Raw genomic sequence first — 25279 nt, 5'->3', positions numbered from 1 at the left:
AGGCACAACACAGCAGCATGGGAGGAGGCGGGGCCGGTCTATGGGCTGGAGCAGAGACCTCGGCATGACCATGTAGGGGAGTCCGGCACGCCATGACGTAGACGCGAGCTCATGTCAAAAAAAAACTCAGCGCAACCGAGTGTAACAGGTGTGCAGAGAAATCCCAATTATCTAGCAGGGTTTACCTCCAAATGCATTAACCTCAGGATATGACACTTCCACGGCCTCTAGAACCATTATCCAACATTTTAAACATATATAAAGGTCTGAAAAGCTGGAAAAGCATAATAGGTCCCCTAAAGAATACTAAAGTGGGCCCCTCCCCCTAATTTTTCCTTTTTTTTTTCTTAGACTACGTATGTATTATCGTTTTTTATTTAGCCTTCTTTGTTTTGATGCTAATGCAGCATTACACTGCAAAAACTCAAGTATCTTAGCAAGAATATTTGTCTTATTTCTAGTCAAAACAAATCTCATTCTACTTAAAATAAGACTCATCATATTAAAAGTAGCTTGTTTTTAGACACTTTTTACTTCTTTCAAGCAGATTTTCACTTGGAATAAGTAGAAAAAATCTGATAGTGGAGCAAGTTTTTCTTCCTTATTACAAGCACAAAAAACTTACTTTCACTGGCAGATTTTTCTATTTATTGTGAATTTAAGTGAAAACTATCTAAAAACAAGTTAATTTTTAGGTAATGAGTCTTATTTTAAGTGGAAAGAGATTAGTTTTGACTAGAAATGAGACATTTGGACAAGAAATAAGACAAATATTCTTGGAAAGATGTTGAGTTTTTACAGTGTACTATGAGTATTAGTCAGGGTCTTACGCAGAATAAATTAGTCATACAAAGATTAGACTACTGGGGTTTTTTATGGGCCCCACTGGGCGCTGGGCCCCTAGAGTTATCATCACCTTTCTCCCCTATACAACGACCCTGGTCTTGACACAATTCTTCAAATTTGGCAGAGACGTTAACTTGGACTCAGGAAAGAAAAAAGAAAAGAAAGTTGTGGGCAGATAGAGGAGAGTACTTCTGTTGTCACATATTTCAAATTATTCCAATTAACTTTTGTTTGCAAAAAAAAAAAAAGCTTGAAAATCTCACCTTTGCTGACCTCTGGTGGTGTAATGTCTGTCTTCACTGAACTGGTACATACAGCTCTGGAAAGACCACTCCAAATGTTTTTTTAAAATCAGCATCTCTACATGTGTATGGCGGCCCTTCCATTCCATATTTAACGAAGAATCACTGCTGTTAAACGCTGCCAAAAATCGGGGTTATTCCACCAATGCTGATTTCTGAACTCTTCCTGTGTTTAAAAAAATTGCGTTGTGTTGTTTAAAACTGAATATGAACTTTCTTTGCATTATTTGAGGTCTGAAAACACTGAATCTATTTTGTTATTATCCAAAGTTAGTATCCAAAGAATACGTGTAAAATGAGTGTTGCAGACTTTCCTCATTTTACATGATTTTTTTTTCTTTTCGGTCCAGCACCCACCCAAAACTGGGCAAGTTGTTTTTCACTTTTGCTGTGTAACCAAAGACCCCACAGGTTGGTAGCCTCCTCTCTATCAATCAAGATGGTATATATATATATGTATGTATATATATATATATATATATATATATATATATATATATATATGTATATATTTTACAACTGTGGTGTATTTACGATTTGTATAGCTATAACTGGGTATTCTACTATTTATTTATTCTTCTGATTGCATGCTTTTCTTGCCTTTATTACCTGCTTTTGCTGCCTTGTAATAACTGAATTTCCACCTGAGATTAATAAAGTATCATCAATTTTTGTTTACATGGGATCTACTTTGTGGTCAGCATGGACAGCTTTGCAGGCTGTTTATAAGTTTAGCAAAGTGACTAACTTGAAGTACACTTGAAGCTGTTGAAAGTTTGTTTTTTTTTAATTTAAGAAAAGGTCAGTTTTTTTTTTTTCAAACACAAACAAAATTAGAGATAAAGAACATTTTAAAGATACAGATCAGTTAAAAGCAAATCAGTTTCAAAAGGATATTTACAAAGTGTAGTTACACAAGTGATAAGTGCTGGCACTACACATGAGGTAAACCATGTACTGTGCAGTGTTGGTGGTGAACTGCATCATCACTTCACCACTGATCTGTACAGACAAGTCACCAGTGAGACAAGCTGCAGCTAGAAAAGTGTGAACTGATTACTGTGGAGTAGTTTACTGAAAGAAAAGAAAATAACCACCGTGTTAACGAAGTAAAAGGCCATGAGAGGAAGATTCAACACGGCAAACGAGCTCAACAGAAAAAAAAAGTGGCAGTAGCTTTGTTAAATGTTCAACACACAAAAATAAATTAAAGCCTCAAGCATCCGACTGTCGATTAATGTTTCACCCTACTGTCTCTTCACTAAGATCTGAAGTAGACCATCTAGAGATTTAGACTTTCCTCTGTCCGGTGTGTTCTCAATCATCGTAGCTAAATGTAGTAAGGACGGTGGCTTGATGTCCTCTTTGATAAGGCTTATCTGCAAAAACAAATTAAACCATAGTCAAAATCGAAACTGGATCAAACAGCAAAAAACAAAAAAACAAAACAAAACAAAAAACACTTTGTAGACGCAAACGATTGTGACACAGGTACAGTGGCCTGACTCAATTCAAGCTGAGTGATTATTTTTTTCTTTGATGACACATCAACCACCTTTGATCTGAGTGAATACAATGTATTATCTCAACATTAGGTTTCTAAACTACTAAAATATTACAAAGTGATCAAACTACCTTATATCGATCTAATTAATTGAAGTACTTGTGTTCGGAGGATCTTCAGAAATTTAAATTTTACACTTATTTCAGGTGTGAGCGCCATGATAAGCTGTCCCGCCTCCATTGGATTCATGTGATTGACACTATGTTTAAACACAAGTTGAAAGGAGAGGAAGGGAGCGTCGGTTCATGCAGTGTGCCTTCACCGTTGTGTTATAATAGCAGCTGTCCTTGCACAGCAGTGGAGGGGTGGGGGTGGGGGGGGTTGCCTACAGATGATGAGCTGAAAGAGCCACGTTCACTGTGACTTCATCTCAGGATACAGTATGTCTGTCAAATAAGTGCATAAGTTACTGTCATAATAACCATCAACTGTGTAACAAACACCATCACATACTGTATATGTCCTATTGCATAAGAGAAAACCTCAGTTCCTGTGGGTTGAAGCAAATAGTGAATTTGAATTAGGTCAAAAATAACTCCACATTCCTCTGAAAACACTGCTTCACTTAAAAAGGCCAGAGCCACAATGGTGATTTAAACTCTAAACAATCTGGATGCCAACTGAATAAATCAAAAGGAATTAAGGGATGTCTGGAGCTCTGAAGTAGTCAATATTAAATAATTATAAAATAAAAAGTCAGGCATATAAACTGTGAAATAATAATTTATAAAATCCTTCCAGAAACCAGCTAATTGTGATAAATTGTTGTTGTTTTTTGTTAAAAAGTTTTGTTTTCATTACCCTTTAATGACACTAACACTAACACTTCCTCAGGCACTAGCAGCCTTGTAGTCACGGTGTTGATGTGTATCCTATTGTATCCTACACGTCAGAACCGTTCAGCTGGCTCTAACCAGCTACATCAGGTAGCAGCAGCTTCACTTCCTAACTGAATAGAGGTAGGAGGTACACGAGGGCCTGTTCACAGCATCACTATCATGAAAAAGATCCATTATGAAATAACACGGCATAAAATTGACTTGACTTTCAATCGTTTTCCTTAGTTATTTTTTACAAAATATTGTTTTTTGATGATTCATTTTTCACTGTTTAATCATTATTTATTATTTATTATATAGTTATAGTCATTGACTTCTCTGGGCTTCCATAGCCTGTGCTACAAATTTAGTTTAACTGAATTTTTTTCAATGTGATTTATACATGTATATCATTACTGGTCACCGTTGTGATGTCAAAATATATATTTTGTGCTCATTTGTTTGTGTTTCCCTTTAATATCTGAAGTCTGATGAGGCTGAATCTCAACTGAACAAGCTGTTAAAAATCCATCTGACCAGCAATTCGTCCAAAAAAAAAAGAGAGCTAACTAAAAGGCAGTAGGCAAGGCTTGAGCAACATACTGCTCTGCCGATTAATGAAATATTATTTACCGAGCACTCAGCATAAACCAAAGTTACTAATGTACCACTAATACAATGATAACAAATACTGTTACTATTCATTTATAAACTTTTGTTTCTAAAATCCTGCAGATACCAAAGAGTTTTCTATTCTAATAGTAAAATAAAATCTGATGGAAGCTTGGAATATTTGGAAGTTACAGTCATTTTTGGCCTGAAAATGTTTAGAAACTGCACACCAGCAATGCAAATATTTCTAAAGACAAACTCCCCAATTTGGCTGCTGAGTCCAGTAGAAACTGCAAATCCAGGAGGCATCTTTAAATCAAAAGAAAAAGAAGGAGAAAAACTAGCTTATTGTGTTTGACCCTGAGCTTGAATATCTGGTCATGGCAGAGTGACTGCATGACCAGGGAGGATGTGCTGTGAGCTGGCAGAGTGTTTGGCCACAAGAAGAGTGAAACTAGCTAATCTGTCTATGAACAATGGCCTTCTCAGGATGACTTGGCAAAGATGGGGGGTGGGGATGCGGGTGGTGGTGGTAGTGCTCGGTGAGGATTTCTTCTCACTGCCCGTCAACATGTTCAGTTTTCTCTTAGTGGGGCGCCGCGCTAAAACACTGCAGTCTTTTATTCGGGCGCCCAACCCTTTAAAACACTGAGGTGTCGTCTGCGTGGCGGTGAGAGCCTCGGGTGGGGCAGCTAATGGATTCCATTGATGATGTGATTGTGCAGCAGCTCCGGCTCGTGGTTGTGCAGGGTGGGAGTCAGCTCCTCGTCTCTCAGCCTGGCGTTCTTCCTGATCTCCTCCAGGGAGTATTCCTGCACCAGGCTGCCGTTCTCAAACACAGTCACCAGCAGGTCCTGAAGAACACACACACACACACACACACACACACACACACACACACACGTTAATCACTGAGGGCAATGATAGAGTTATTAAACAAATACAAACTCAGGGACAATGGCATACAGATTTAGCATCGAGTTGAAAAAGTGCCAGCTACTTTATTTTGCCCCCCAAAGGACAATTCCAGGCGAATTCAACTCGGGGGTGTATTTTCATATCATTTTAGGTCTAAAAGAAGGAATCTGAAGATTTTCAGTTTAATCGCTCCTGTTTTGTGGTAGTTGCTTCTGTCCCCGCATCGCCACGGCAGTAATGAATGGGAGTGGATGTAAGTTCTGCTGTTTAGGCTGTTTACATCCCTCAAAGCCGCAATTTTTTTTCCACAGACAGCGTCAGATGGCTACTCAAACATGCACCGAGAAGTTTATTTACTTCAAGCAAGCCAACATGTTTGTAAAACTAGATCTAATTCAAAGTCTCCCGGAGTCTCGCGCGAGCCCGAAGTTGCAGTGCTGGTGTATTCAGGCGCAGTAGGAGCTACCGCTTGTGTCATAAACACAGGAATATCAACTCTTTACTTGCTTCTAGTGTACATTTTTTTCCACAGACAGCGTCAGGTGGCTACTCAAATATGCACCGAGAAGTTTATTTTACTTGAAGCAATTAAAGAGTTGATATTCCTGTGTTTATGACACAAACGGTAGCTCCGACTGCACCTGAACACACCGCGCACGGCAACTGGGTCTCGCGCGAGACTCCGGGAGACTTTGAATTACATCTAGTTTTACAAACATGTCGGCTTGCTTGAAGTAAATAAACTTCTCGGTGCATGTTTGAGTCGCCATCTGATGCTGTCTGTGGAAAAAAATTGTGGCTTTGAGGGCTGTAAACAGCCTAAACAGCAGAACTTACATCCACTCCCATTCATTGCTGCCGTGGCGATGCAGGGACAGACGCAACTACCGCAAAACAGGAGCGATTAAACTGAAAATCTTCAGATTCCTTCTTTTAGACCTAAAATGATAGGAAAATACACCCCCGAGTTGAATTCGCCTGGAATTGTCCTTTAACACTGTGACAGTGGGGGATCTACTGAAAGATGTGATTAATGATGATGATTAATAATTTCTAATCGATTAACACTGTGAAAAAGTTAAAGAACTAGGACATCATGTCTTCAGATATTTTAAGAAAAGAACATAACTAATAATGAAGAAGCTGTATGAAAACCAAAAAATGATGAATTACAAGTAAAAAAGTTACTCATAGTTGAGACCCTGTAGAACAGCATTGCTAGTTAGGTATTTCAACCAGCCGCAATAAATTTGATGGCGTGTGCTGTAAAACAGAGACACTTGAAGACTTAATATGAAAAGCTGACTAACCTCCTCGGGCTTGCCTGCTCCTCTCTCCACTGTCTCCAAGAAGCCATCAGAGTTTCTCCTGAGTGACAGCCGACCTCTCTTTGACCTCTTGGATGGGTCGGTCACCGGCTGCTTGTACACGTCCATCTGCAGGGAGACAGAATAACTATCTTAAAGCCAACTGATGCCCAGCTCAAGTACACCTGAGTAGGGCTGTTCGATTTTGCCCAAAAATAAAATCTCGATTTTCTTCTCTCAAAAATCGATTTCCGATTACGATTTTTTTGTTAAATGACAAACTATTTTGTGTGCTGTTTGTGTCTTTTTAAATGGACCTAGAGTCTAATTTAAAGAAATAATAATCTATCTATCTATCTATCTATCTATCTATCTATCTATCTATCTATCTATCTTTTATTCAAAACTTTGTTTCACAATACAAAACAGTTTTTCAAAATAATATGCAATATATAAAGCACATCTATCTATCTATCTATCTATCTATCTATCTATCTATCTATCTATCTATCTATCTATCTATCTATCTATCTATCTATCTATCTATCTATCTATCTATCTAAAAACGTGACGTCAACTGACTGCCGTCCACTGATTGGCCAGAGCGTTGTCACCGGAAGAGTCGCAAGCGCGACATCCGGCCATACGTCCGTCACGAGAATCAGTACCGCTAATTTTAAAAATACACCGACAAACTGTTATTCACCTGAGTTAAATGTCTGCTGTGTGGAAAACCACGCGGTCTGTAATCGAGACGACACGGCCGTAGCCGCTGTTATATGACAACCCCGCCCCCGCTGAAGAACTCAGCTGTAACTTAGAAGACCTAATCCTTGTCTTATCACAGTACTGCTGTGATATGGCGGCCGAGTCGAGCCGAGCCGAACCGAGCTGAGCTGTAACTGTGTAGTGGAAAAGGGCCGTTGGCCTTTTTGGCAACGAAATCCTCGCTGGTCATAGCAGAATGCCGACATGCTTGTTTACAGTGTGTGGGGAGAGCAGTGGGAGAGCGTGATGGGAGGAAGGAGGCAGCAGTCATTACGGTAATTCAGCGCAGCGCAGATTCATGAACGGGGGCTTACCGTAATTACCCTAGTTAGAGTAAAAAATCGATTTTTAGGATTTCACATTTTTAACATCGACCTAGCCAAATAATCGCGATTACGATTTTAAATCGATTAATCGAACAGCCCTACACCTGAGCAAACTGAAAGCATCTCTCAGTAAGGATTAAGAGTGTCTGTCTCCAACGCCAAGTACTACAGCTGCGCTCAGAGAACCAAATGATCTGTATCAGAGTGAAGTGGTGGGTTGAACCATGGTCTCTTGCAGTAATAAGTAGATCCAGATCCCACTCCACTTACCCCTTTGCCATTAGTCTCTACGTAGCTGCACTTGAAGGCACAGCTGAGTGTATCTCTGTTGAGTTTCTGAAGCAAGGCGCTGCCACATCCGAAGAAGACGTTCTCAGCACTCCAGCCTTCTTCGCTCAGCTTCTGGAGGATCTTAAGAAAACAGAGAAAAGTAAAAGCTTCAAACACAGTGATCATCAGTCAATGTGTATGAGAAGTAAAGATGCATTTCAGAGGAAAAGCTAATTTCTGGTTATATACTGTATGTTTTGAGACGACTGTGAATCAGAGGTTCAATAGACACCTTAACAACACAAGCTATTTAATGCATCTAAATACAACCTGAACCTGGGTCTCAATGAGTTACATTTTATTCATCAACGTCTGTGTGGAGAGACATTATTCCCCTTCCGTTCTGTCCATTTTGAACCCCAAAAATGTTATTAAATCAGATGTATGGGAAATAGCTGTGATGAAACGAGTCAAACAACCAAACATCCTCTGACCTCGTCCACTGAGCTGAGGTCGATGCCGTCTCCTTGGATGATTCTCAGGTAAGAAGGAAGCACCTTGTATCCAACCGAGTTCAGAGAAGAGCCAAAACATTCCTCTAAAATCTTGATGACCTGAAAAACAAACAAAGCTTTTGAATGATTTTGTACATGCAAGTGTCAGCTGCACAGGTTAAACTAAGATTTTATATATTTCAGAAATGTACCTTAAAGATACTAAGCTACAACAGCCTATATTTCACCATTTGCCACCACTGAAAAATGACCAGTTTGAGTCAACTGATCATATTCATTTTAAGTAATATGACAAGTCAAAAGTCCTCTCAGTCCCTCTGAATATTAAGACCTCTGGAAGCCAGAAATATTTGATACAGAATTCATTTATGAAGAGTGTAATCTCTCTGGGAGAGAGAAGAGCTGTTTTTTCTTCTTGCCTGGAAAAAAAACCAAGTAGTGCCTACAATGTGCAATTGTCAGCTTCAACACACACTCACCACCACTTATGTAAATGTCTGAAAATTATAAGTGAGAATTTGTGGCAGCCTGACTAATGAGCCTTTAAAGTCAGTTACTAAGATATCTTGTTCGAGGAAACACTCATTACAGCTTAACTTGATTTGGGTTTTTTTCTTTCTTGTTTTTGTGTATTGTTCATTTTGGTGGAAGGAAAACAGTTTCATATGAAAATGGTCACATAAATAGATAGTGACACATCTTTCATGTCAGATGTGGTGTCCTGCTGCCCTCTGCTGGACAATCTGCATTTTTTTTTTTATAGCATATTTGTCTTCAGAGGTGACTGGACACAACTCAGGGTGAAGAGAGGAAGGCTGTGGATGGGAAGACCTGAGCATGGTGAATTTGGTGAAGATTTTTTATCCTTCATTCAACAGCACAGTGATAAAACATCTCTGAAGTGCAAACAAACAACATGGTCTTTTTTTTTTTGCATTTCATGAGTAAAATGTCCATAAAAGATCTGGAGCCTGTCGTAGAGATGGTTTTTCCAAAACTTGAAAAACATGAGTTGAGGACACCCACCACACCTTTTCCAGAGTGTGAAAGATGTGAGTAGTAGGTGTAGTTATATCTTGAATACCTGCTGTAATACTGTCCTCCAACACCTTTAGTTGCCCAACAATGACTAACCTGGTCTTGTTATTTACTAGGGATGGGCATTTTGAATAATTTCCTAATCGAGTAACCTAACCTGGTGTTACCCGGGTAACCGATTACTGTAATAAAAAATAAAATTACGTCATGTCTGATGGACAGAGCGCAGCCGGTGCATAAATGCGCTCTGTCCGTCAGACAGTCACATCACTGACACACAGCGTCGTCAGACTAAATATCAGGTGGATAATAAGAGTAGAGACTGGAGTTTAAGATGCACATATGGGGCAGATGTGCATCTTTATGCCGGGGAATAAAGGCGCTGCATGCGCTCTGAGCGCTGAGCGCAGCGCATTTATGCTGCGGCTGCCTCGGAGGAGAAAACTTTATTTTATTTTATTTTTTTAAATCATTAGCGGTGCTTATTTATTAGTCCACACTACATGTTGGTGCCTTCGCTCCTCTCTGCCTCGCATCGTTTCAGGAAATAACTGGGAAGGTTTCAGAATGTTTGTAAACTGATAGCCTATTTTAGACTTGATGACACCTGTCGTCTCCCTCCCGACGGTTTACGCCGAGGGAACCACCACAGATTATTGTAAAAGATTTGAAAGTCCGAGGCTCGATCCAAAAACGCTTGTACACAGCAGAAAATCACGTTGCTTGATCCGAAACTGTTTAACACTACAAAAAGCCGAACCACGGCATGATGATGAAGTTTGATCCGACACTAGAGTGCACTCTAACGTGCCGTTTTTTTAATCCTAGGTTAACCGGATAATAAATTCATAACCGGATAGCAGATTGCCTACTCGGGTACCCGGGTACTCGGGTAACCGTGCACATCCCTATTATTTACCTCAATAAGAGTCTCTGCGGGATCTCCAGAGTCTGGCCTGATGACCAGACAGGAGTCTTGACTCCGTTCCATGACACGCTCCTTCAGTTTGTCTCCCCAGATGTGTTTACAGGCATTAAAGATGTCGTAGCTGTCGCTGACCACCGACACTGGTCCAGAGGAGAACTGGTCTAGGACTCGTTCAAATGCCTCCTTTTCTCTGCTCCTCCCCCAGGAGATGATGGTGCTGGTTGACAGGAAGAAAGTAATCAACACTATCATAGTACTAGAGATCTTAAAATAACCCTTGACTGTGTCAGTCTCCTCAGAGATTTAAAGGGACAACGAGGAGTTTCTATTCGGTTATAAAAAAGTCTCACGTTAAAGCAGAAGTAAGCGATCCGGTCGTTTTCGCTAATGCTGCGTTCCAGGCAGGCTTTTGAAACCGTAAATTACAGCTTCAAGTCACAACTTACGACTTTGTAGCGTTCCAGGCAACCCACTCGTGTTTTTCTGACCTGTTTTACCTGTGAAAGTCACTATAACGGCCACTCGTAACTTCTGACCCGTGAACTCGTACCAGATCGAACTGGTACGACTTCACAGGTCGGAAAAACACGAGTTACGAGTTGCCTTGAACGCACCATAACAGTCCTCGTCCCTACGTCACCACATTCACGGCGTCCCTTGGCTGCACACAGCCCTGCATGCCGTTCTCTCTCCTCATTGGATAAAAACTGTAGGATACGATAAATGTTTTCTCCTCGGCTCAGAGCAGAGCAGAGTGACTGACAGACCCGTGTTTCGATCCAAACACTCTATGTAAGTGATTGCTGTCGGAAGATATAACTATTTAAGACTTATATTAACACAAATATATCACTTACTTCTGCTTTAATGTGGATGAATCTCCGCTACCCACACTTGTTAATGGCTCCATTTTCGATAAATATATCGTTCTGTCTCTATCATTATTTTGTTATCATTAGTGGTGGCGGAAATGCTGGTCGAGCTGACCAGCGTTTCCTTCGTGGCGAGTCATCAGAATAACGCAGCTGAATCGCCGTTTATGGTCGGAACTACGACGGTATGTGAACCTCTTTGAACCTCTGACTTTAATTATTGATGAATGAAAACATGAGTCTGTCTTGCGCCGGTCAAAGAATTTAACGGTGCGCGTGGAGGCTCATAAATGTAGTGTGAAAACGCTTCGCTTTTCCAAAACTCCTCGTTGTCCCTTTAATGACACACCAACTGGGCAGATTCATAAGTGGCCACACATAAATGTTTTAAAGTTTCTCACTTGTTTTTGGGGTGGTCTGTGCCTATGTTTTTAATACCAAAGATTGACAGGAATATGGGGAAACAGAGGAAGGGAATAATGTGCAGCTAACAGTCTGGCTAGCAGCTGGATTCGAACCAGGGGTTACTGCTCAGGGCAGATACAAAACTACCCATTACAATGACAGCACGCTACGTCATTGTGGTCATCCTTGGCCGACCAATCCAATATTACCATTTAGTATTCCGAAGGCAAACACGCAAAAGTGAGTAAGGATGAATTTGAATACAGTATAGTGTGTGTGTAGTGTGTGTACAGTATAATTACCTGTGCTCTGCTGCTGGGATGGAGAAACCAGCCATCGGGCAGCCATAGTACCTCTGAGCCATCAGCAGCCCAGCCACTGTGTCTGTGCTGCAGAAGTTAACCAGGTGAGCTGCTCCACCTAAAGCTGCAGACTGGAGAGTGGAGATGAGAATCATCCGTCACTAAACGGTTCCAATTTACATCTCGAGATTCAATTCAGAGCTTGTTTCTGTTCTTGCAATGAGGTTCAGGCAGTCAGTGACAGATTATACACAGCAGCTCTGATTCAAGACCTTCATGTGATGTATTACAGTCACTTATAGAGGTGAAAGAAAGTCAATGTCAGAAGCAAAGGGACTAAAAACATGTTTTACTTCCAACAGAGAGACAGTGACATCAATTACAGTCTATGCAAACCATGTAAAAATCATGGCTGGTGGAGCACATCTTCCTTTGATGTTACACATATTTTCTCAACAATTCCTATGACTGACTGCAATGTCTGGGTTTCTTTCAGCCACCGGTTAGAGGAGTGCTGTAATTGATGCTGGTGATTCAACACTCTCAGTTTAGCTCGAGTATCATTGTAGAAAGAAGCTAAAACCAGAAAGTACCAGAAGTTCCTCTAATGACCACTACAGTGTGGCTCCAACAGTGAGACATTTCCCACAGGCGGCCATGTCTAAATGTCTAACTTTACAAGAGAACTGATCTGTTTACAGTCCGGTACAACAACACTTTTGGTTTCTACTGTGAATTTTTCCGTCATGACGACTGTACAGTGGTGATTTTATTTATTTATTTTTTTAACAGCTAACCTGTTGACATTTTATCAAAGCTTAAAGGGATAGTTCAACATTTTGGCAAATTAGCCCGTTGCCATAATCCCTATAGTTTTAGGAGTAGGTTCATTACCTTTAATTATTGGTGCAAGCTGTTTTTAGAACAGCGGAGCAGAGCCGCGAGCTGCTCAGAGCTACACTACGGGGGCTAATGGGATTTCTTGGTTTCCCTCATCAAACTCATCAAATACACAATGCAAAAACTCCAAAACTCTCGTGGACAAGTTGTGACCTGCACATTCACCACGCTATGAGATAACGGAACGTTAGAGTTGTTTTTGAGGTAAATTCATGCAAAACCACTGATGCGCGTTCCCGTCAGGGGAAGTTTTTCAGCAAGCAGTCTCTCCTAACCTACTCCTAAAACTATAGGGATAATGGCAATGGGGCAATTTGCCAAAATGTTGAACTATCCCTTTAAATCTATGTATAACTGACAACATGGTCTCTTAGAATGACAGGTCTTTGGATTAGCTGGAAGTTAGGGGCAGAGTGAGGTAAAACCAAGTTAACAATGGTGGAGCAGGTCTCTCTGAACTTGAAAAACCACTCTACACAACCCTGTGGATAATGTTTACAGAGACAGAGTCAATCTTTATTTACAGTCTATGTTTCAGCTTTGAGAATCAGTGTTAAATATTTGTTCCTCCATTTACTGTGGACAAGAGGAGACACTGTTCTGCCTGTACTTTGTCATAAATCAGCTGCTTCCTGGGTTTAAGAAGTGAATTGGACATATGAAGATTATTATTTTAGACGAAAACATTTCCACCAGCTGTGGCACTGACACTGATAACTGAATTTACATTCCAGCGTTATTCTTATTAAGCTAAGTCTTTCCCTCTGACACTCATTGAGTTCTCTTAATCTAACCTTTGTGCCTGTAATCAGTGATGTCAACACTACTTATATCATGCAATAATTTGATAACATCAGCATGACGCAGCCATATGCACAAAGTAGATGTCACGAGATGATCATTTGCTGTGTTGGCTGTTCACATCAGGATTTTCAGTTTAAATTAAGGCCACTTGCAAGGAATTCAGCTGATTCTTTTGAACTGATAATGTAGGAGCACCTGTGTCATTATGCAGACACGTGCCTGTTTATTTGTTTTCACATGTACAGCAGCGGAGTAAATAAAAACATGGTGTGACACTCTTACTCACCTCCTGGGAGGACACCCCTCTGTAGCCAAAGTCGTGTAATTTCAGGTCCAGGCCTTCCAGGCTCCCTGAGGTGGCCTTGAGGTGCTTGGCCAGGATCTTCTTAAACTCCCTGGATACGGTTGCCACTGTGATGGGATACCACATCTGAACCAGCATGGTCTGCAGCCAGCAAGAGAAGGGGTTGGGGGCGGTGGGGGGAACAACCGAGAGATAGTGACAGTGAGTGATCAGTAGAGAGCGGAAATAAGAGGAAAGGGAAGTGATAAGAACTGATTAATACAGAGAGAGAGAGAGAAAGGCAATGGGGCAACCCTGTGCAAATCTTTTATCTTTATTTAACGCTAACTATTCATATTAGTTTATCTACTTGTAAGACAGTCAGACCCCCACCCTGAAATGTTGTCTCTGAAACAATGGAAGTTTTACCTCAGCCTGGATGTAACCTCTTTGTGTATTTACACCTTTTGGTTATTAGTGACTAGTTTCACCATTTGATGAATGTCTCTAATCACTCAAGTGTGGTAAGTTTCATTTGGTAACATTCATACCCTTAACCTCTGAGTTGAATAGAAAAGATTGAGTATCATGTCCTTTAACCATTGAGTTATATTTTATGACCTCTGAATATCTCAACCTAGGTGTCTGGGCTGTTCTTCTATGTTAAGAAGGTCACTGAATAGTTTAAGTCTATATCTGCCATCCCTGAACTAAGTTAGTCTAAAAGATCTTAGTTATATGGTAAGTTTCACTGGGCACTATTCACACCCTTAACCTCTGAGTTGGACAGATAAGATTGAGTATCATGTTATTATACCTCTGAATACTTCAACCCAGGCATCAAGGCTATTCTTCTATGTTAAGAAGGTCACTGAGTGGTTTTAATAATCTATACCATCACTGAACTAAGATTGATTCCAGATTTCTTAACAATAGAATTGATTCTTAAAATGTTTATATTTTAAATGATTGATTAACTTTTAACTTTTAAAGAGTAAAGTTATTTTTAAATGGAGTCAGATTAAACGAGTATTTACTTTACTTTATTTTGAAAACCTCATCTTAACACCGGAAAGACAGAACACGTATTGGGGAGATATTGTTAAATATTGATGAATATTTCCTCCCCTACAACTCATACAAACATTCTCTAGTTTATGATGTTGATGTTTGGGAGTATACACAATGTTGTGGGCTTTAGAGGATTGTGTCAGCACTGGACTGTCCATGTACTACATCAAGCAAACAGTCATAAGTAGCGTATAATTATGTTATTATAACATATTGATGTGAATCAGAGCAGTTCTACCTCAATGTAGTTGGTGAGCCAGTAGAAGTTGGGGTCTGTGTTCTCCACAGTGAAAAGCACGTTTCCTCTCGGTATGATCCTTCCCTCAGGGATGGCTTTGATCCGGATGGGGAGACGGCCGTCATGTTTCTGACAAAGGGACCAGGACATTGACTTCAAGTTAGCTTCATATATGATGAAGAGGATTGCACCTCAATTTAGACAGACATGAATCTCTTCACAGTTACACACATTGCACATTTTCTTCTTGCACTAAAATCAACGCTGCCAATTTGTTTTTGTATATAATTTTGTACGTCACATTTTATTTTATTTGCTATTGCTATTTTATTATGTATAGTTTATATTCTTATTCTTTATGTTGTTATCGTCACTGTGTGTCTGTGTAATGCTGCTGCTGCACTGTAATTTCCCAGACTGGGATCAATAAAGTATATCTATCTATCTATCTATCTATCTATCTATCTATCTATCTATCTATCTATCTATCTATCTATCTATCTATCTATCTATCTATCTATCTGCTATTGCTATTTTATTATGTATAGTTTGCTCGTTATATTTTACTATTTTATTATGTATAGTTTATATTCTTATTCTTTATATTCTTATACTATATAAGAAGCTGCTGCACTGTAATTTCCCAGACCGGGATCAATAAAGTCTATCTATCTATCTATCTATCTATCTATCTATCTATCTATCTATCTATCTATCTCATGTACCTCAAGGAGTTTTCTCCAGCTTTCCTCATCAAACACAGCTTGCTTGAAGTGCATTTGGTAGAAGAGCTTGGCTTCCTGAATCTTCTCCTCTGTGACCACGGGCCCTGTGTAGAGAACAATCCACATTATACATCGGCATGTATCCACTCATGGCTTTAGGTTTCCTGTCCATTCATTTTTCACGTCAGAGAAGAGGATGCAAAACGTACCTGTGAGGTACTTCTTCATCAGGTACTGAAGACCGAAGAACACCACTTCATTGAACTGGGAACCTTTCTTGCGTCTGCATTCAAAGTAGGAGTAGATTTTGCTGAGGTTTGGTGGATACTGTTTGTAGTGTGTGATCTGAAAAAGAAAAAAAAAACAGAGAAGAGTCGATCAGCTAACAGATTAACCAGAGCAAACATGTTACAGAGTAGTTCTAGTAATCACCTGCGGCATGTTGTTATGGTCATTTATCACGTCACGCAGATTTACGTTGCGAAACAGTGTACAACATAAAACCCTGATCGGCACACTAATGATAAGCTGTAAACGGAAGGATTGTCCACTCTGCGTGACGTAAGCATATTTTCTGGATCCATGTGGGAAGGAATGAAGACAGCTTAAAGCACAAGTCTCTCTTTATGCTCCCGCAGCACTAATTTGATAATCAACAGCAACAAACCAGCTGCAGTTGGAAGAAACAGCTCAGAGAGGCAGTCGCTCTGCATTCGTCTCCTCCGCTCTGATCCTGCTCCACCCTCAGGAGAGCAAACGCAGTGACGGAAGGAACGGCAGCATTTCCTTATAAAGAGTAATTTATTTCACCTTATCTGGACATGTCACAAAAGAGAAAAAGGCACATAAGGCCTGTTCAGACCTGCATTATTCTGCATTTCAGATTGGCTCATAGTTTCAGGACTTTGAGGTCAATTCTGGGATCCGGTGCCTAAAACCACATTTTGGGGTCGTCTGGACCATGTGGCCTTTGGCTTTTGCATCTACAGCAGTCACAGACCGCTTCCTACAAAAGGTGTAACCTCTGAGTGCTTTTGGAGCATGAAAGTAGTGTTGGTGAAGATACTGAGCAGAACCAGACACAACAAAACAAGAAAAGAATATAATATATATAGTATAATAATGGTTGGACCATCCTGTTAACAAATGCAGTGTGTATGAAAAGTATTAAGGTCTGCATGTCGCAAAGGGACATATCAGTGAATTCCTTAGTAACTTTGGTTGTGAAAGTTAAAGCCCTCAGTCGTGCTGTGGTTGCATACGGGATATAGTTGTTAATTATTACACAAGTTATGCAACCAAGAATTTCAGCGGAAAACAAAACACAAAGCCAAAGTCACATGTAGACCGTTGCCCTAGGGTCCAGTGAAAGAGCATATGCTGGCAACATCGTAATCAGCATCCTCCCCACTGTAAAAATCTAATTTTGCAAGGGAGTGTAATGAAATCTGGGCTGGGAGATTGGAGAAGGGAATGTAAGGAAAGTCAGGAGTACTTTGGAGGTGGAGTTTCTGTGGTGAAAGTGAAAGCGTCCACCTGAGACCTTCTGGCGGATTTGTCCTGTTAGGTGGCAATAAACAAAAAGTAAATAAAGATGGACGACGTAGCCAATGATTCTCGGTGCCGCCCTCACCCCACACCCAGACTCTGGGTTAATCAAAAACGGGCAAAAAGGTTGCGCATGTGGAACTGAGACCAGTGTATGCTGGTTTGTGGCAAGCATGTGCTCACCTCCATCATTCAAAGATGTCCTCAATTGAATATAATTTTAATGAAATGTGAAGCTGGATTATACTGGGGGAAAAAAACCCTGTATGGTTGTAAAGAAGGAGGAAATGAGCTGTAGAAAACAAAAACATGTTTATTTCTGCTGTGGAATTGGACACCATGGTGATTTACTGACTGTTGGAGCCAGACTGAAGCAGCCATTAGAGTAACTGCAGCTTTTGGCACTTCAGTGTTGGCTTCATTTTTCAGCCTTACAGCTTGCAGTTTGGGATCACTACAAGGGTGAGGATTTATCTCCGCTGGCCGCAAATATCTATCTCTACTAAATTTAATGGAGATCTATTTGGTGTGATATTTCAGTTTCCACTATAGCAATCTCATACTGAACTCTATAATTGTGAAATGATCTCAGACCGTGTACAGTTTTCTTTAATTATCAGCTAACAAACACACACACACAGAGACACTATCAAACAAACAACCCTGGCCAATATTAAAATATGAAGTACAAGTTCTGTCCATTTAACATAATACTCATGTTTTTAGTCAAAGCCTGAATTAATCAGAATAGAAATGTTTGATTAAACAGTTTCATATCATGTTGAAGGCACATATTTAAGAATCGCCTACAAAACAAAGTCAGTGCATCCCTCACTAGTGAGATTCAGAGACTCTGTACCCATGGGCTTTGATGATACCAGTCCTTTACAAATCTGTGGAGAGATTTTCTGCCATTGTGCACAGATGCTCTTTGCTAGAGGGGTTCTGATTCTCTCTAAATACTTTTTATTGGATTCAGATCAGGGGACAAACTTGGCCAGCTCATAGATTTTAATTTGTCCATCTTTGAAAACTCTTGTTTGATTTTCACTGTCTTTGGGATCATTGTCACATGTTGGGAAATTCCTCTCCTGCCAAGCTTCTTGGGACAGGGAGTCATCTTTTCATTTGGTATTTGGATAAACAAACTTGCATTCATTGTGCCATGAAAAAAAAAAGTCTCTCCGACACCTTCTGCACTCCTGGCCAGGTCCACACCAAACATTGCTGATCCAAACACATTTATTTTGATTTAATCTGACCAAAGAATGTGCTGCCAGTATTAATCTGGCCTCTTTTCATCTTCATTGGCAAAGTTTACTCTTGTGATTTTGTGTTGTATTGGGAGTTGTGGTTTTCTTCCTGGAGGTTCACTTGATGCAGTGTCCTACACTGTATCTGAGCTCTCATTGGGACACCACTCTCCAAAGAAAGTTCTGGTGCCAATTCAACAACACTTCCCCATCTGTTTCCTAATGCAAGGTTGTGTCATATCCCCAACCTAACTTACCCACCGGCTATGGCAAACTTTTTCAGTTGGTTGCACCTTTTTAAAAATAAATAAATAATAGGTTGCCTAATTAGTATTCGTGCACCCACATATACAAAAAAAACCCCTATCAGACAATATTGATCCATTTCACCTGAGACATTATGAACCTCCAAGGACAACAAGCAGCTGCATCAGACAGAAAAGCGATAAGGGAGGCGACAGTTTAAAACTGGCAATGAGCAACTGTGATTGATCACATTACATTGAACACTCACATGACAGTGATGTTTTACATGCATTAAGATCTACAAAACAACTTTGAATAAAGTTATGCTTGACAATGAACAAGGACACAATTGATACAAAGCACCACTTTGCTGTGCATGTGGTTTCCTTTAAAACCATAGACATGAATTGTATATGGCTTAAAAGCAGACGATGCTTGCAGACTTCCAGACAAGTTGAAATGACACTAATTGTTAAAGGGACAACGAGGAGTTTTGGAAAAGCAAAGCGTTTTCACACTACATTTATGAGCCACCGCGCGCACCGTACATTTCTTTGACCGGCGCAAGACAGACTCATGTTTTCATTCATCAATAATTAAAGTCAGAGGTTCAAAGAGGTTCACATACCGTCGTAGTTCCGACCATAAACGGCGATTCTGCGGCGTTATTCTCATGACTCGCCACGAAGGAAATGCTGGTCGGCTCGACCAGCATTTCCGCCACCACTAATAATAACAAAATAACGATAGAGACAGAACAATATATTTATCGAAAATGGGCCCATTAACAAGTGTGGGTAGCGGAGATTCATCCACATTAACGTGAGACTTTTTTATTACCGAATAGAAACTCCTCCTTGTCCCTTTAAATCATAGAAGCAGGACTGTTTAAAGGTAGGGTTGGAGATCCTATTCTGGAGCTTTTTTTTTTTTTACTAAATTGTTTGAAATCCTCTTCACACTCCGATTGCAACCTTTTAATTAAATGCTTTTTCACAAAAATGAAAAATGTCAGTCACCTGTGGGACCGGTCTTCCGTACCGCTCTTCCTGCACTAATCGCGTACGCGTTCAGAGTCTTCAAGGAGTTACGAATACGGAAAAGAGATCGCCAACCCTACCTTTAAGATACAACCCTGAAACACAATTATATGTTTTGTGGTTTACAACAATGTCTAACCTCTATGTCAAACCAAAAAATGAGAATGATGATTAAACGGGAGGCGCACAGTTATATTGGTAGCATTGTTTAAAGCGATCCGGCCGTTTTGGCTAAGCTGCGTTCCAGGCAGGCTTTTGAAACCGTAAATTACAGCTTCAAGTCACAACTTACGACTTTGTAGCGTTCCAGGCAACCCACTCGTGTTTTTCCGACCTGTTTTACCTGTGAAAGTCACTATAACGGCCACTCGTAACTTCTGACCCGTGAACTCGTACCAGATCGAACTGGTACGACTTCACAGGTCGGAAAAACACGAGTTACGGGTTGCCTTGAACGCACCATAACGTCTTGTCAGCTGATGGAGTTAGCAGCCCCCGCCCTCGTCATGGATCTATTGGTCCTCGTCCCTACGTCACCACATTCAGGTGCATCCCTTGGCTGCACACACAGCCCTTCATGCCGTTCTCTCTCCTCATTGGATAAAACTTGTAGGATACGATAAATGTTTTCTCCTCGGCTCAGAGCAGAGCAGAGGGACTGAGAGACCCGTGTTTCGATCCAAACACTCTATGTAAGTGATTGCTGTCAGAATATATAACTATTTAAGACTTATATTAACACAAAAATATCGCTTACTTCTGCTTTAAATCTGTAGTACTTTAAACTAGAAAATTTGGTATAGCTTTTTCCCATGTAAATTATCGTGTATAAAATGCTGAGCTGTAAACTCCACAACCCCAGTGGACGTTCAGATGAGGTCATCAGATTGTACAAAATCAGTCTCTATTATGCAATTGTGATGACAGACACACTGGAGGAATCCTCTTGGCTGTGCTTCTGCATTGGGCGTGTTTGCCGAGGTCGCTGGAGCTAATATAAAGGCCGGCTGGTCATCATCCAGACCTTTTGCCATCTGGCTGCAGTGCAAACCTTTGAATGACATCTAGCAGTGACATCTGACATTTAACTCTACCATGCTGAGCGTGTACTGGATGTGCCAGAATAGCCTGCTCAAGGACTGACTCACAGCTGGACTTGGGTAACAAACTGACATGTGACACAGAGCATGACTTCCACTGTCATGAAACTGAAAGCAAAACTGTCAATGGAGGGTTGGGCTCTGTGATAAAGGGAGTGGGCACTACTGGTTAAGCGTAAAGCATTACAATAATATCAGTGGAAGGGTGCCTCCTGAAAGCTCCTGGTCTTTCAGAGTCTTTAAGCAGCTAAGAAATGTCCTTTAAATCAGCACTAAGAGACAAATTACCATGACAGTGACTCTTTTCAACTATTTCTAACAACTGAAACACAACCATTGCCTTTCATTCAATAACGTTGGGTAAACTGTTAACATTGCTACTCTATAATAAGCATAGTGACCCTTATCTTTTTTTTTAAATGTTTTGCACATGTAGCTGCATTGATATGGCATATGCCCCTGTTTTTTTCTCAAATCTCAAATGAACCTGAAGATTAAAGACCCTTATTTTTTGTAGTCCAATGTCAGACACACACGTTTTGGTGTGTACTGTCAGGGCCGTTGTATAGGGGAGAAAGGTGATGATAATTCTAGGGGCCCAGCGCCCAGTGGGGCCCATAAAAACCCCCAGTAGTCTAATCTTTGTATGACTGATTTATTCTGCGTAAGACCCTGACTATAGTACAACATCTTTCCAAGAATATTTGTCTTATTTCTTGTCCAAATGTCTCATTTCTAGTCAAAACTAATCTCTTTCCACTTAAAATAAGAATCTAAAAGAAGAACCTAAAAATTAACTTGTTTTTATATCATTTTCACTTAAATTCACAATAAATAGAAAAATCTGCCAGTGAAAGTAAGTTTTTTGTGCTTGTAATAAGGAAGAAAAACTTGCTCCACTATCAGATTTTTTCTACTTATTCCAAGTGAAAATATGCTTGAAAGAAGTAAAAAGTGTCTAAAAACAAGCTACTTTTTAATATGATGTGTCTTATTTTAAGTAGAATGAGATTTGTTTTGACTAGAAATTACATTTTGACTAGAAATAAGACAAATATTCTTGCTAAGATACTTGAGTGTTTGCAGTGTAATGCTGCATTAGCATCAAAACAAAGAAGGCTAAATAAAAAATGATAATACATACATAGTCTAAGAAAAAAAAAAGGAAAAGTTAGGGGGAGGGGCCCACTTTAGTATTCTTTAAGGGGGCCAGAATTCCTAGCAACGGCCCTGTGCACTGTAAATGTGTGTACACATTACAATACACATACAAAAGTGGTCATACAGTAAAAAGGCAATGTGACCATGGGACTAGTGCTCTTGACATAGTGAGGATTTAGAAAAATGTGTGTCTAATCAGTGAAGATCTGATGTGAAGAAAGGTTTCTTTATGGGGAAAACGAAACTCAACCATTACCCTCCACCTCTACTCTAACTATACAGAGGGTTCATCATCATCATTTATCGTCAGACTGTGCTTGTCAATGGACTCTAACTTACCCCCTGTAACCTCTGCTCCTGGCTTTAACAAGCTGTAATAACAACAGCATGCACTTCATTCAGTTTAATATACGATTTACTGGTGGCGCCTTAGCTACCTACCACGTCAGTCAAACATATTCACTTAAAAAAAATAAAAATAAAACCGCATGAAGAATAAATAAAGCAGCGATGTGTTGTGGTATGTCGGTGGACTAAGTTAGTTAGCTAGGTTTCTAAATAAACTAAAAATTACTCAAATTTCCTCGAGGAAAAAAAAAAAAGAAGCATAAACGGGACAGGAAAGGGGACAGAGGGGGAGAGGGACAGGTCTGGTCTACTCACCTTGTAGGAATCCGTCGCTAGCAAGAAATTAAAATCCTGCGCTGCCATTGTTGTTGTTGTTGTTATTGTTGTTGGGGGGCGAATGAATAAACGTTACCGTAGCTGCTAAAAAAAAATGTCACTTTTAGCCTCCGTGTGTCCTCGTAGCAGCAACTTAACAAGAGAGCGACCCAGGACCGAGTGACTAGCTGGTATCAGACCTCCGACAGGACAGACTGACTGAGAGAGAATGAGCCTCCAACGACGTTTTATGGTGATTTCTTTTTTCTTTCTCTTTCTCTTTTTGGTTTTGTTTCGTCTCTGTGTTTCTCCGGTGAAACCAGAGACCGATGTTACAGCAGCAACAGCAGCAGTAGTGGTGGTGGTGGTGGTGAACCAGGCAGGAGGAGGGCAGTGATCATTTTGTAGGTTGGGGGGTCGTTGGAAAAGGGGCGGGTTTCAGCAAGTAGCCTACGCATGGCCACGCGCACGTCGTCCTCTCGCCGCCTCCTACGTCATGCTGCGTTCAGGTACATCAAGGACTTTTGTCGTTTAAGGGGAGACACTACAGGTGAATAGGGTAAAAAAAATTTAAATAACAGATATCACCATGAAACTTCCCAAGTTTATCACTTACATTAAGACAAATAGTTTTTGTATTATAAGTTTTGTCAAATTTCATGTTTAAATATGTAAATGAGGCAATATCTGATGAAATATGCGCTAATTTGCATACATTTCCAGACCCGAAATCTGAAAAATTCTTGTTTCATTTTGTTGACATATTAGAGTCAGAAGTTTTTGCAGAGGGTATTTTGGATATCTCTTTTTATTACTTTGTAAATGAGAAAATACTGTCACCAGCACAAAAAAATTTCGCCATTTTTTTAGGAATAAAATGTTGTATAAATCAGGCTATGAATGATATATCAACAATCCCCTCTGTAAAAACCTTCAGAATATAGACAGGAATAAAACTGGAAGGTTTGGTGTCTGTAAGTGCTGCTGAAGTTGAGATTTCGGGTTCAGAGTCGGAGGAAAAACTAATTTTGAGAAAATGGCCTTTAAAGTCTTGTGCTGTAAAATTTCATAGATTGCTAATGTAAATCATACTTTTACGATTGGTTGCGGATACGGAGGAAATGACAATTTTTGAAGCCTACATCATTGTTCAGGAGAGAAAGAGCTTTACAATGACTCCTGACATGACATGGGTCAGACAACAACTTTTGGTGAATTTAGGAGAAATCTACCAACAAAAGAGACAAAATGATGTAAAATAACCACCTTAATGTGGATTTTCTACCATTTCATTTGACTTTTATGAAAGAATACATGTTATGGAAGAAAAATAGTCAAAAATATCATAATTGATCAGTGCATGAAAAAACTGTTTTTGCCTGGGGTGTCTCGCCTTAAGACGTGAAAACGTGAAAAAGGGAGAGTTCATTTGGCGTTTGTTTTTTTTTTTGTCTATAATGAAGTTAAGAGCACCACCATTTGGATTTGCGTCAACTAATAGGCCTATATTTTAAGGTTGAAGGTATTGAAGTTAGATGAGATCTTTTTGGATGCAGGCAGGCAGCCCCTGACTTTAATGTTCTCTAGTCTTGTGTTACCTGATCTACTGGAGGCTATATCTTTAATCAACATTAAAAAAAAAAAAGCACAACAACGTTGATGCAACTCTGACATTTGGCAGAGTAAAGTCGCTGTTTTATGAATTAGATTAGCTACCACCAATAACTGATCTTTCTATCTGTGAATATTTTTGTTCAATTTAATGAGAGTAGCAGCCTTCAAGATGATAATTTCCCAAGTCTACCCTTTACAGTAGCCTACAAGAAAACACAATAGCCTTTACTAACCAACAGACAAAAATACAGACTATTAGGCTATATCTGAATCACAATGTAGCCTAACTGAGCCTAGGACCCACTGACAAATTCATATTAATTTTACAGTTTTATAGCCTATGATATGAGTCACCTGCAAAATCAATAAGAACAAAAGTCACCAACATGAAGTTTATGGGGTGTGTTACATCATACGGGGTTGGAACAAAACCAAACCTGCAAACACCATGTGTGGCCAGTAGTGTCGCCATTCATGACAGAGTAGGCTAGAGATAAAAGGAGATAAGTATCTACTTTTTGTTTTGTCAAAAAGACTCTGCCACATCTTCTCTTATTATATGTAGGGTTGTAACTAACTGTTATTATTGATTATTAATAATATGACAATTTATGTCAATTAATTTAACTGAATTGTTTGGGAAACTGATTTACAATTTCCAGTCATTTTTTATGTGCAGCAAGTGTCCTATTAGTCCATCCAGATATATTCACTTTATTGCCTTGTTATTGCCTTATTGATACATCAAATATAGTTGCTGATTGATTTTCTGTCAATTGACTAATCAGTTAATCAGCGTACAATTGCAGCTCTAATTAGTTGTGTTGCACTTGTTGCCAAAA

At 39.9% G+C, this 25279-nt stretch overlaps 1 protein-coding gene across 2 annotated transcripts; it reads right to left on the bottom strand.

Annotated features, from left to right (window-relative positions):
- Positions 1-4386: 4386 nt before the first annotated feature.
- On the bottom strand, positions 4387-23207 carry nampt2 (nicotinamide phosphoribosyltransferase 2). Of its 2 annotated transcripts, none has more exons than XR_015035842.1 (11): positions 22824-23164; positions 16022-16157; positions 15813-15916; positions 15088-15216; positions 13782-13940; positions 11792-11922; positions 10204-10429; positions 8226-8345; positions 7566-7872; positions 6371-6552; positions 4387-4996 (listed from the first exon to the last, which is right to left on the bottom strand). XR_015035842.1 is itself a non-coding variant. In XM_085776590.1 (11 exons), exons 1-11 carry the CDS (start codon positions 22869-22871, stop codon positions 4835-4837), a joined length of 1482 nt encoding a protein of 493 aa, XP_085632716.1. In that variant the 5' UTR covers positions 22872-23207; the 3' UTR covers positions 4387-4834. The 2 variants fall into 2 exon arrangements, 1 of the variants encoding a protein (XP_085632716.1); XM_085776590.1 differs by having other exon boundaries at positions 6371-6496; positions 7732-7872; positions 22824-23207.
- Positions 23208-25279: the final 2072 nt, after the last annotated feature.

The sequence above is a fragment of the Trachurus japonicus genome, chromosome 5 (genome assembly GCF_045865225.1).
Source record: "Trachurus japonicus isolate A0001 chromosome 5, Traja_1.0".
Lineage (NCBI taxonomy): Eukaryota > Metazoa > Chordata > Actinopteri > Carangiformes > Carangidae > Trachurus > Trachurus japonicus.
This window is presented reverse-complemented; position numbering and strand designations above follow the sequence as displayed.

Excerpts from the sequence above, each read along its gene's own strand:
- nampt2 (XM_085776590.1), bottom strand. The coding sequence starts at position 22,871 with ATGGCAGCGCAGGATTTTAATTTCTTGCTAGCGACGGATTCCTACAAG. Across the intron at positions 16,158-22,823 it reads TAGCGACGGATTCCTACAAG|ATCACACACTACAAACAGTA; the intron begins GTGAGTAGACCA and ends TTTCTTTTTCAG. Across the intron at positions 4,997-6,370 it reads GAGCAGGCAAGCCCGAGGAG|GACCTGCTGGTGACTGTGTT; the intron begins GTTAGTCAGCTT and ends TGTGTTCTTCAG.